The 12,880-nt window shown below is 41.4% G+C and overlaps 1 protein-coding gene across 6 annotated transcripts in view; it reads right to left on the minus strand.

The window, feature by feature from the left end:
- Window positions 1-12,880, minus strand: part of LOC109996052 (zinc finger MIZ domain-containing protein 1) — a 120,761-nt gene that overhangs the window by 13,278 nt on the left and 94,603 nt on the right. For 2 of the 6 annotated variants that reach the window (XM_065949902.1, XM_065949901.1), the window contains one exon: window positions 5,788-5,823. The exons of 1 other annotated variant lie outside the window; for it this stretch is intronic. In XM_065949902.1, coding sequence (XP_065805974.1) covers window positions 5,788-5,823 — 36 coding nt within the window. Of the gene's footprint in view, window positions 1-5,787; window positions 5,824-5,919; window positions 6,039-10,247; window positions 11,219-12,880 lie in introns of those variants that run through there. 3 more of the 6 variants (XM_065949905.1, XM_065949904.1, XM_065949903.1) reach the window with 3 other exon arrangements.

Consider the following 12,880-nt stretch of genomic DNA (forward strand, 5'->3'; position numbering starts at 1 on the left):
AAACAAGGTACAGCGTTACTCACATCTCTAGATAAGCCATCATCACAACAAACCTGAAGCTCAATATGTTCCAAGCAAGACTTTCTAAATTTCCGTGATATGAGACAAAGTAAGAATATTTACACATCTGGGGGAATTTAGACTTATTACAATACGTCTGTCTACAGGGGGTGAATATTGGCACCGTTTTGGTGGTACAACACTGTGCTCTTTTTCACTTGATATTTAACTTATACGTAATATGTTCTAACATCTCCGGTCTAAGTTTCAGATCTTACATTGGAGTGGAAGCTTCCAATAAAACAAAGATCAATTGAAACACTGCCATCTAGTGGTTGTCGGTATACACACAACAGAAATACAAATCGCTACAATAAATCTCTGCATGAAAACCATGGATTAAAACTTGACACGTCATTTTTAGGAATCGAAACACAATTGCAAAATACAATGTAGTGATACTTCTATCCGCATTTTGTCACAGCCCTATCGTATACTGCACAGATATAAACAAACATACGCCTTAATGAAGCCTATACGGAAGTGCAAAACACTCTGATTCCTCAGGTGTCCACTTGGGGCAGGCTGTAAAACCCCAGGAAGACCCTTTAACACCATAGGAAAATGCCCATTTTCATAGCAGAAATAAACACCTTTACAGCCTGGTAAAAAGAATGCTTTTGGTCTTAATAGCTAATTTCTTTACTGGTTCACACGGTACTGGGGTTGATTTTTTAAATAAATCATCTGTACTGAATATATTAACGCATCATTAGGGGCATGGCTGATCTCACTGACAGGTGGGTGTGTTGTAGCTCTTTGCCAGGAGGCCTAAGACCCGCCTCAGCTCCACCTGCCTGTTGTTCGGTTGTCCAAAAGTTAGTTAGAGACAACATTTCCAATATGTCGATTGCCGTCGCTTGGCTTCAAAACTTGTCCTCATAAACCAATAGGTGACATCACTTAAAATACATCCATGTTTAATACAGTCTTTGGTAAAATCTCCTATGAATGAATCAGTCTTCACTAAAGAACAGCTCCTATAAAACTGGTGAAGAACGTGATGTAGATTATTCTGAGGAAGGGGGGAGTGCAGTAGGAAAAATATCTCCAATACTTCATTTTTTCCCACTAAACCCTATTATAATGTTGAAGGTGGAAATAAAAAAGCTTGGGTGAGCTGTCCCTTTAAATCAAACAAACAGTAAATGCACCGGGTGAAGGATAGTGACAAGGTAGTACTGTACAAACAACCTGTAGAACAAGATTACCCTAAAAACACGACATGAATGGCTCTGATTTAAAAGGTCACTCCTGCACTTGCTGCCTGCTCCAAAACACTTCCCTCCGTTCTTCTTTTTATCCCATGCCTCCCTCCGGCTTTCCCTCCGTTTACTGGCAAGAGGACTGTGGAGGAGGCAGTATAGGTAAGGGAGATGCCAAGAGCTCTTATGATCCTCGTCCCTCCCTCCCCTCCTTCTCTGCCCGGTATCTAATAGACACCTGCTCCCTTGTCAACCCTGGACTCCCCCACCTGGCATCGACCCACATGGCTCGGCCACTATAATGCCCCAACAAACACACACAAACACATCCAGTCATCCCATAATCAGCAGTCATCCTCAGTTATACCAACGCTTTCTGTAAAAAAAAAAAAAAGAGAAGAAGTTCAATTTCTTGCTATAAACCTGTCGGAAAAAGATTCACAGCCCCCAGACGGCTTGTTTGAAGACTTTTAGCCAGAAGGGTTGAAAGGAGAACAAAGACCAAGAGCAAACTAACAAGAACAGCTTTAGTGGGGCTGCACTCTTCAGTTTCTGAGGGGGCTCTATTCACATTCTCCCCTCCCTCTCCCCTCGCTCCCACTCTCTTTGGCCAGAAAGGTTTTGAATGGACACAAGCCTCCTGCAGGCCAAAGTCAATTAAAATAAGAGAGAGTCTAGGGAGCCCTAGTATCCCTGGTAACTGAAAGCACCTAAAAGGCCATGCAAAACAGCCATGTTAAGTTGTGGCCAAAGAATCCCTTCTTAGAACGGTACACAACCGAGATTTACCTCATTATATGGAAAACAATTGTATGAAAAACTTGTTAGCAGGACATTGCTCAGCTGAAATATCCCGCAAAAAAAATACAGACTAGGTCGTAAATCATCTCCCTCTCTGCCTCGCCTGGCAGCAATCAAACTGCTCTTTGTCTGTTCACAGATGCCTCAAATTGTCCATGAATGCCAATTTGATAATGAAATTGAAGTGACTCGTCAATCATTCAGTCTTTTAAACGAGCAGGGATAACAGGTTCCCAACCTGTCGGGACATGACAGACAAGAAATGTGCAACTAGTTCATCCACGGACGGATAATTAACACATGGCTCACATCTTAACTCTCCGGTCACCCTCAACACTTCTGCACAAGAGCTGACGTGCTAACAGGCTGTTGTAAAACTAAGTCTGTAAACCCGACTTCATTAGCTCCAGACTTTAAAGTTGCGTGAGTCATTTGGTGACATATATCAGGGTGAGTGATGTTTTCAGAAAGCTGATGAAGTGGGAAGGATGTGTGAAGTGGGAACACGTGAATGTCATGGCTGCCATGTGGCGTCAAAAATGTGACATATTTCCCCTGAGGTTCCTTATACGTATGCAGCTTAGAAGCTATATTTCATTAAGAGAAAATGAGCAGAAAAAAAAAGATTACAGTGAGAGTGAGTGAGTGTGTTAAACAGAGGAGAAGGGAAAAGTTGCATATTAAGGATTAAAAGCGCAAACAGTTATAAAACAGCTCGTCTATCTAGGCCAGACAGCAGCCTCCTGTCTGCACCTCATCTTTGTCTGCTGCTTTTCTCTCCCCTCTCTTACATTATTTCCTCTCTCTGGAAAGTCGGGAACGTTGGAGTCTTGTCAATGAGTACTTAGGCCCGTTGCCTCATGGGGAGCCAGACTTGCTGGCTAGGTTTTATGGCCCATTTCAGAGCTGCTCCAGCTTAAATACAGCCTCCTGCTGGCCACATGGCCGCAATGTCGTGCCATGTCCATCCGGCAAAGAGGAGAACGAGGGGGGGGGGGGCACTTGGCTTTGTGCCAAAAAGGTTTTACTGAGGCCACAAGCATATGTGGCCATGTGGAGGCAAGCGGCGCGAGGAGAAAAAGAAAAAGCCTGCGAATTTGGTGTTTCTGGGTTGTTGTTCCGACATCCTGCACTCTTTGTTGCTAAATCAAAAACCACTAAAGACAGCTCGAGTGACAGATTGAAAAGCTGTCCCTTATTCCTCTTAAATTCCCACGTCTTCTGTCGTAATAACTTCAGGATTAAAAATATTCCGCTAAGAAACCTCTTCGTGGTGCAAGTTCCTTTCTATAAACACCGAAAACTGCAGGATTTCTGAACAACAATAAACCCGTCAACGATAAGACATTCATCCACAAATAAAACCAGTGTTAGCAGATCCCAGATGAAGATTTAGACTGTATATCTTTAACAAAACCCTCTTGGCACTGACTAAATACCCCACAAGAACCAGGTACAATACACACCACAACCACACGATGACTTATGCAGATCTCAGCACTCCGACTGACATTTCTTGGTCATGGTAACACAGGAACCAAACCTTTGCCAATAAGCAGGCCAGTGTTTAAAAAGATTATCTCTCTTGGCACATGCAACAAATCTCTTCATCAAAAACAGGGCACGCCATTCAAGGTCTCTCTAAAGCATGGGGGTAAAAAAAAAATCTATAGAATCTCAACCCCCTGGTGTGAATTAATTCCTTATGCATTAAAGCCAAACATCCCCCCCAAACCAACATTTAAATCGTCAATCTGTCACTGTACGACACTCGCGGCTACATTAAGCAGATTTGCGTAAAACTCCTCCCAAACCTAAATCTGCATGTGTTCAATCAAGAGCCCAAATCTGGTAACTGTATGTCAAAATGTGAGGTCAGGTTTGGGCGCTTCCATAGAGAGTATGGTAGAAACTACTGACCACTTTAGGCAACAACTACTTTCAATAACGTTGATTTATTATATGAAAAATAACTTGCATGATCTACAAGCCACTTTGAGTTCTGTGAGTGTACTTAGCTGATCTTATTTTTGGTAGGTTTTTACTTCATAAGAAGAAAATGTAGCAGGTAGTGTAGCCTGAATTAAAGAAAAGTTAGGTCTCTGTAGCCACAGATTCATAATGTAACTTTGACATGACACTATGGTCATGCTGGATGTGTTATCCTTTTGTCTTCACTGTTATTATTGATACTTTAAATTGAAAATGTCAAAAAAAAAAAAAAAAAACTCTTCAGCATGCTTCTGAAAATGTGTGATCCATTTAAAGCATATATGATCTGTATTTATGGAGCTAGACACTTAGACAAATTTACCCGTAAAACTCCTAACACTGACTGTATAACCTGAGAAAACGAAGGCTCCTGAATCTCTGCCCTCTGCACAGTGAGTCCGGCTGCTCCAGCACAGAGTGTGTTTTTCACACTACACTCCTGCAACCAGATAATCAGCTGAGCAGACCTGCAAAGAAGCAGCTTACAGGAGCCAGACAGTTTCCCTGTGCAACAGGCTGCTATTAACCACGGCCCAGCCTTAAGCCCTCGTCTACAATGATACTAATTAGCCACGGAGCAGATGTGCCCAGACTCGTGCCCACCTCAGGGTGCTGGGCATGGGCTGGTGGAGTCACGGCGGCAAACGCTGGTGGCTGATTCACCTGCGACCTTCTCACAGTGGGCCTGGGATCAGAGTCTCTCTTTAGTGGTACAGTATAGGCGTAGACTCTGGAGGAGCCGGGGTCAGGTCGCGGCACCCCTCAGGGCTCATTAGAGACATCCATATGTGCAACAGGGCAGGGTTTCATTTAAGACTGCCTCATGATAAAAACAGGCAGGACAGAGAGGGAAACAATAGAACTACAAACCGCATCTTTTCAAACAAGATGACCGGACAGTTTATATGACCCTGTTACAAACAATAGTAATTAAATCAAGCCTTCATATGTTTATTTGAAATGAAATCAAGAATGTGTGTGATTTTTTTTCATGGCTCAGAATGAATTTTCCACTGTTGGTGTCTATGTGTTTCTGATCCTATTTTATTTATTCTTAATATAGAATTTAATGCGTTATTTGTCTTCATAGAAAAAACACTAATAGCAGAAAATTTAATTTTTTTAAATTCTGTTTTGCATTTTTTTTTTATCTCCGCCGCCATTCGGTTGTTGCATTTTAAAATGATTTCTTAAAGCTATTTGATACTGAAACGATGCATCTCACACTCTTGGACAATCAATTAACAAATAATACAATCTTGACCAATTTCATATCTCGTTATTTTGCGATTGTTTATACAAATCTGCTAAACGTGGTTATTTTGTGTTGTCTCCTGTGTGCTGTGTACTTTCACAACCTCCTTTATTTCTAAAGAAGAGAATACGGTTTGAGGGACTGACAGTAGACGAAGCATAAACGTAGATTTTTAATAGCCTCAATGAATGACAAGGTTGAACTATGGCGCAGGCAAAATGATAAAAAAAAAAAAACGATGTGTGACATGCTTCATACGGTAAAAAACTCCGACAGACAACACAAACAGCAGCCACACAGCTTCCTCTAAATGACCAACCAAAGAAGCAGATCTGATGTCATTCCATGTTCAGTATGGGGACACAGTCCGATGTGAGGACTTCAATGTAAGCGCTGAGATGAGGATGATTGAAGTGATTCAGCCAATGAGAGTATGAGTCTCCTGAGCAGCACTTAAAACACACAGTCAAGTACCTGAGTCAGACTGACACCTCCTGCAGCAGCTGGTTTCTGTAGGGTTCAAATTTTACATTTTACTGGACTTTACACACATTTCTAAAGACTTTCAGGAAATGACAGACATGTGTTGGAAAGATTCTCCCTTACCCTTATCAAGTATGAGGAGATGGATGAGAAATCAGGTAATAACTCACAAACTGTCTAAAAACCTACTCAGAAGGGCAGAGAAGGGTTGAACACAACTGTACTATAAATAATCAAAACTGAGGATATGATAGAACTGCATGTTAAATACATGAAATAACGGTGTCATGGTACAGTATGATGATCACAAACAGTTCAGATAGTTAAAGGATTGTTGATTTATAGTAAGGAAATCAATTGCAGGTATTTCTGGCTGCCACATGGCACAATATTCTCTAAATAGGAACACTTTACAGACTTCACAGAGGTGTCATATATGTACTCAGTTGTGTTCTTGTTCTACATGTCAAAGGTTTAAACGCTCTAAAACAGGGTCAGTATGTAAAAAGTACCGACCTAGAATTTGAAGCCAACTGACACACTTGAAATACTTGCTCTTGAATTTTCAGACATTGTCTTAAAACATCGGTTTGTCAAGAGTGGAAGAACTGATTTTTAACCAATAAAACTTCCTTTTAAACATCCAGCTCCCTTCTTTCTTTGGACATCTTAACTGGCAAGGTTTCCTCTTACAATCTCTTACAATGTTGTTGAAAATACGACCCAATACAGAAGGGTAACCCCTCCACAACATGACAGTCCTGCTACAAAAATGCATCGAAAACTTAGTGGTTAGATACATCTTATCACTATAGTATATCTGTGTATCAAAGAGCCAGCACTACACTTTCTTACTGTGTGTCTTAAATCAATGTGAAGCCCTTCATCTTAACAATAAACGGTTGTTTTAATGGTTCCATTATAGACAGTGATGGGTAAGTAGGTTTCACCAAAGTTGTTCCCTATAAGAATGATCTTTTAAAGCATCCAGGATTTTTTTTTATTTTATTGCGTCATAGATGTTTGAAGAATATATTAAGAGTCCTGCAATACATTTATAAACTTTCATCAGTGTCTATGCCTCAGTTTTCCAGTTTCTGTCTCTTCATCAGTTAAAGGAGCAGACCTCCCTCGTGTGTCACTTCTTTCCGACTTTGTTCATAACACATTTAAAGGATTATTTACAGGAATCTACTTTCTTTCCAGGAGATCAAGTTATCGCTTTCCACAATCTACAGCTGACGAATAAAAAAAAAAAAAGGCCAACTGTTCGATTATTTCTCACCTGTTAGATCATCAATTAAGATCAAATAAGAGGAGCCTGCTTTTGTTTTGTCCTAAGATTTCAAGACCATGTGGATAACGGATTAGTCGACTCATAGCAACCAGCTTTATTCATGACTTTAATTCACAGAAACACCCCCCCCCCAAAACTAAAAAAGTAGTTTGCACTGGCTTTCTACACTTCTGATTGACCTAAATGTTTATCCACAGTCCCTAACACTTATTAGCTGGTATGATAATGATTCTTCCTTCTTCAGATTAGCTTGAACAGAACTTGAGAGTTCAGAATGAGAGTGCTTGTTGTGGCCGCTAAAATGTGTCAATATTTGAAGCTAGAATAAATATTAAATTTAAACTACCCACATCAAAGACTCTCTATTATTATAAACACAATTGAATATCTAAACCTTTGGAGGATTCAATATCAAAGGTTATCAAACTCCTACTCTGTGTTTGATTGGATGATTAAAAGTTGTTGGCAATCAGTTTACAATATTTACTTCTACCTTGATGTCCGTATAAAAAGCAGTCTGAGCGTTCGGCGAGTAAACAAAGCTCATCAACTGCTGATTGATGTCTTCCATTGCTGATGTTTTCTTTTGGGACATTAAACTTTAAAGAAAAAGGTCATGGCAATTTCACAAAACTCGAAACAAAAAATCCACTTCTGCACAAAGAACAGGGGACTCATTGAAGCAGACAAAACAACAGTAATGAATAGTTGGAAGTGTGTTTTTAGTACAGCACTGTACAGTAAGCCAGACATCGCTTTACAAACAGCCCCGGTTGCAAAACCTCTCTTGTCTTAGCATGTTGGGAGCTGTTCCACAGACACATTTTAGGAGAATCTGAATAATTGCCCAGACCAGGACTTCACTGCAGAGCTCAACAAAGCCCCTCTTAGTGAAGAGAAAGAAAGGAGAAGGAATAAAGAAACTAACATGCCAGAATAATCCTCACATGAGGTCAATGTGAGGAAAAAAAAGAAACACCAGCAGACTTTCTCTTTCAAAGTAAAAGATGTTAATTAAAGGAACACTCCACCTAAAATGTATCTTGTGCTTGGAAGGTGGCTTTGTAAAGTTTGAAGCATGCCCCTTTGTAACTTGATGTTTGAGTTTAATGGTGACTTACAGTTCAAACAGCAAAAAAAAAAAAAAAGATTTAATGAATGAAGGTAATCAAAAGCAGGGAAATCCAAATTTCTGTAAGTAAAGTCTTAAACAGCAGTTCTCAAACTTGTTTCACTACTTTACTCCTGATGTGTCTTTCTTTCATGCAACTTTTGGCTAATTTCTAACTGCTAAAAAAGCTCAAAAACTGTTGAGAAGTACTCGAATTAAAGCCGATTCTACCTGTTACTGACATGTTTGTGTACGTTCAATGCAGGGGCGGTTTCACAGGACTGGGGTGGCATGCCCCCCCCACCTTGAAATCTCATTGGCCACACTATATGCCACCCCAAAAATCCAAATCTAAGATTAGCTATTTGCCTAATCAGAGGCCGGACATGAGTACAAATCAACTTCTCTGGCTGACTTCAAGAGGCTAATGGTAGCACTTTCAGTTTTAAATAAATACTTGGCTCTTTCTAAAAAAACATTTCCAAGTTGTGCACTTAGTTGCTAGTTAGACACCGTACAAGTAATTAAACATATGTAATTTAATTGTTAAGCGCAAGAGCTGTGACTTAACGTTTCTTTGCCTTGAGAGGTAACAGGTTTATAAGCATCACATTATAATTGTCTTCATTCTAAACCTGTTGCTGCAGCTTCAATATCTCAGCGCACCAGACCTTAATGGACCACGAGACACGCTGAATAAAAGGATCTCAAAGTGACTACATGGGGCAGAAGGATCTGTGCAAGTCTCTGCAGTGAGCTCGGCTGGTTGTTCCGTGTGGCAACCAGGGGAGTGGGTGTGATAAACTGCCAAGAGTCTCGCGGAAAAACGCCGCCTCAAGTAGGTCAACCCGACTCAGAGAGATAATCAAGGCCATTTTGACCCCTTCTGTGTGAGCTGTAAGTGGGTCAAATGCGGCAGTCAGCTGTTGCAACTCTATCACGCGGGGTGCTGCGAGGCACTTGTCATACTGTCAAACCCCATTCCGTTAGTTTAAGACGTGGCAGGGTGCCCGTCTGCACCCACCAATGCAGGAAATAACCCTCTTTGTGCCCCCCTTAGGGTGAAGTAACACAAAGTTCCTCTCAGCAGCAGCAGCAGCAGCTCCACCTTCACTCTTGTCACTTAATACACACCCCTGCAAACACGTCCCTCTTTAACCGCTGTCTCCTCCTTTTGACAGCTCGCAGCAGCAAAGACTCCCCCTTCACTCACCCCCCCCCCCCCCCCCCCTCCATGTCTAAAATGCCACCCGCATTTCAACCACACTAACTCCAGCAATGCCCCTGCTTATTTCTCACTCTTCAGTGCACAGAAAAAAAGGGGGACTCATGTGTCTAGAAACACTTCTGAGCACAAATGTGCAACAGCAGAACAAAGGCGATACAGGGCAGCCTTAATCTCTGCACTACTGAAGCCAGCAGCTATTTTAAAGCTCTTTCTCTTGTGTCTCTCTTTCTTTCTCTTTCCCTCCCACCTTCCTCTCTGACATTCTTCCTCTCTACCTCCCTCCCTCCTCTCCTCTCCTCTCCTCTTCCCCTTTGGTGTCTGAGGGCAGCAGCTCCTCTCTGTTTTCCTCTCCTTTTCTCCCTGCATGTCCAGTGACTGACTGCACAATACACATCAATTATTCATGGCTGCTCTCTCTGTTTCGCAGGCAAAAACCAATCACAGATGGAGTCATTGCTAATGGGCTCCTGCTGTACTTTGCCACCGGCTTCTTTGCACTCAAGCAACAAATACCCTAGAGACAATGAGAGGGGAAAAAGGAGGGGTAAATAAAAAAAAAAAAAGAGGGGGGAAACTTCATACAGAAACACGAAGAGGAGAAGAGGAGGACACAGTGGTTAGAGCAGAAGAAAGGTACGTATCAGCGGGAATAATTCAGCAAAATTTGGAGCCGGCTTCTGCAGCTTAAAGGGTTAAAGACAGAGAGGGAGAGGAGGGAAGAGAGGTGGGAGACAGGGGAAGGGGAGGGAGATGGGGGACAGGAAGAGAGAGAGAGAGAGAGAGGGAGAGAGGGAGAGAAATGCTTATCTCCTCACCTCGGATGTATGCAGCAGTTATTGATGTATCTTCTTTTTCTGTCTAGTGATCCATTGCTTGCTCTCCCAATACACACATCACACAGAAGCAGCCACAGCCACTTCGCCAGAAGGGAGACAGGGAGGGGAGGAGGAAGGGAGGGGGGAGGAGGGAGGGGAGGGGAGGGGAGGAGAGGAGAAGAGAGGAAAAAAAATGCAGGCAGCTCACATTTCAAACCTGCAAAAGGGGGGCGGTGCCTAATGTGCTAGACAGCCTGTATCTTGGCCCAGGTCCAGAGCGACGAGTAAAAAAAAAAAAAAAAAAAAATCAATTGATTTAAAGGAACATTTGTTGCAAGGGAGATGATCCGCAAGTTGCGCCGAAAAAGTGGGCGATAGAGATGGGTCAGGTGGCTGCATTAAGCAGTGATTCTAGCCTCCAAATCTTGTCTTTGCATACAGTCGACTTAATCCATCAAACTAGTCATTGTAATTAAGGGGAATGGAGGAGGAGGAGGAGGAGGAAGAGGAGGAGGCTGGGTATTGTGGCTTCCTAATGCACAGAGGGTTGGGATACCAGAGGGAGGGGCAAATTAGAGCACATTTGTCTGTCAGCACACATGAGCCCGGGTAAGCTTTTGGATAAATAATTACACCCTTATAAAACATGTAAACTGTGGCCACGTGACGCGGAGAATCTAATGTCATCTGCAAACAAGAATACTCACACTGCAGGAGCTAGGCTACTGGTGTCAAATGAACGCATCTGATGTGTAGCTAAAACACAAAATAAATGAATTCATTTGCAAAAAGACACGGGGAAAGTTCAGCTTTAAATTGAGTCCTTCAACTACTTCATCACAAATAAGAATATGGATTCACACCTGCGGTTTTGTCAAAATATATTAAGTTCTTTTACAGTTTTTGACTGAAATCAATAAGCAATGGTTTCCATTAATTTTAATAAACTTGGAAAAGTAGTACCGAATGCTTTTATCAACATTTTTATGCTTAAAAAAAACCATTGGGGAGGGGGGATGTTGCTGAAGTACTTTTTGAAACATTCTGGAAAATGTCAAATATATAAGACTCTTTTAGTGATTCAACTTTCACATTTTTAAAGTTCTACCTACATAGGAGTAACAAAAATACAATATTTAACCGCTCTATTTCAAAGGATATAAATATTATATTTATTCTTATTAAGAACGAAAATGCCATGTCACGTCATGAACTGTTACGCAAACATTTGATTATTTCATTTGGAATAACAAGACTCTAAGGAGTGGCCTAAGATGCGACCTCCTACCGCCACACACACAATAAAGTGCGACAGGGACACAGAGGAGAGGACGGACAGACGAGCTCTTATCAAAGGTCTTTCCTGTCTGTGTTTGCTCTCCTGGTATTTACTATCAGCTAAGTGCACGGCAGGTGACTTACAGCCCTGCACCCCCGCTGCAAGTTGATACATCAATCATGGCCGGGTGGAAGACTTCACATGCAGTTACTACACAATCAACGGTGGACACGGTGTTGATATATAGCTCATATAATACTTATAAATCTTTAACCATGTAAACTTCGAGACGTGCACTCATGTTGTGCAGATGTGCAGACTTTTTCACACATGCAAACCTGGAAATGTGAAGAAAATTTAAGGCAGCCTGCGTTCTAACAACAACTCATCCTGAATTCACATGGAAAATTCACTAAAGGGCTGGCAGAAAAAAATCTTGGTAAAGTCATTGTGAATATATATTAGGAAAAGGAAAAGCCAAACGTCTGTGTGTGTGTGTTTATCAGACATTCTGTACTGTGTGTCAGGAAGAGACCTTTCCACAGCTCAGCGACAACATGTCTGATCATCTCAGCTTTAGATCCACTTAACCTGAAGACCTGTTTTAAACCTGTATATGATCTTCACTGCAGACTACAGTTTTGAACGTCTACGTTGGAGGTGCTCTGTGAGGAGCTGATGAGTTCAAACACTTACTTTAAAAGCGCTACTACACTCCAGAGTAACCTCCATCTTAACCTTCACAGTCACTTTTATTCATTGAGAATTCCCCGCAGTTTACAGAGGACTTTAATCATTCAATTAAAAAAAATATAGTTAGCGTTCAAAAGCCTTTGATTCAAACTTCCTCAACTGGATTGTTGGTTTTGTTTTAAATAGAATAAACAGTTCTCTGTCTGAATCAAAGTCCTCTCTTCAAATCCTTTGCCTTGAACTCCTTTACTTACTATAATTAATAATGTGCTACTATTTGTAGTTTTAGTCCGTCCCAAATCCAACCACTAACTTTTGCACTTTTATTGAAATAGATAAAGTTGACAACACTTAGGTTACTTTGATGGTGGATTTTCAAGATGGCTTTTTAGATTCTTTTTTTTACAGTTAAAGCAGTTTGTCATGCGATAATCTTAAGCAGCAAACAAACACAAAATCCCCGTCGACAATGGCTTCTGCTTCCTCATCCGAACACTAAAACCAAGACACCAAGACGAGGTCCCATCGGAGAAAGTCCAACAATCTGACTAAAGACTAAACGAGACCAAACACAGGATAAAAACTGTCACTTAGAAGTTTTAACCCACAGACACTTCTGAGGTCTACTACTAAAACTTGCAAACAGCCCTGCATGTGTAAA

The sequence above is a fragment of the Labrus bergylta genome, chromosome 21 (assembly GCF_963930695.1).
Source record: "Labrus bergylta chromosome 21, fLabBer1.1, whole genome shotgun sequence".
NCBI classification, from domain to species: domain Eukaryota; kingdom Metazoa; phylum Chordata; class Actinopteri; order Labriformes; family Labridae; genus Labrus; species Labrus bergylta.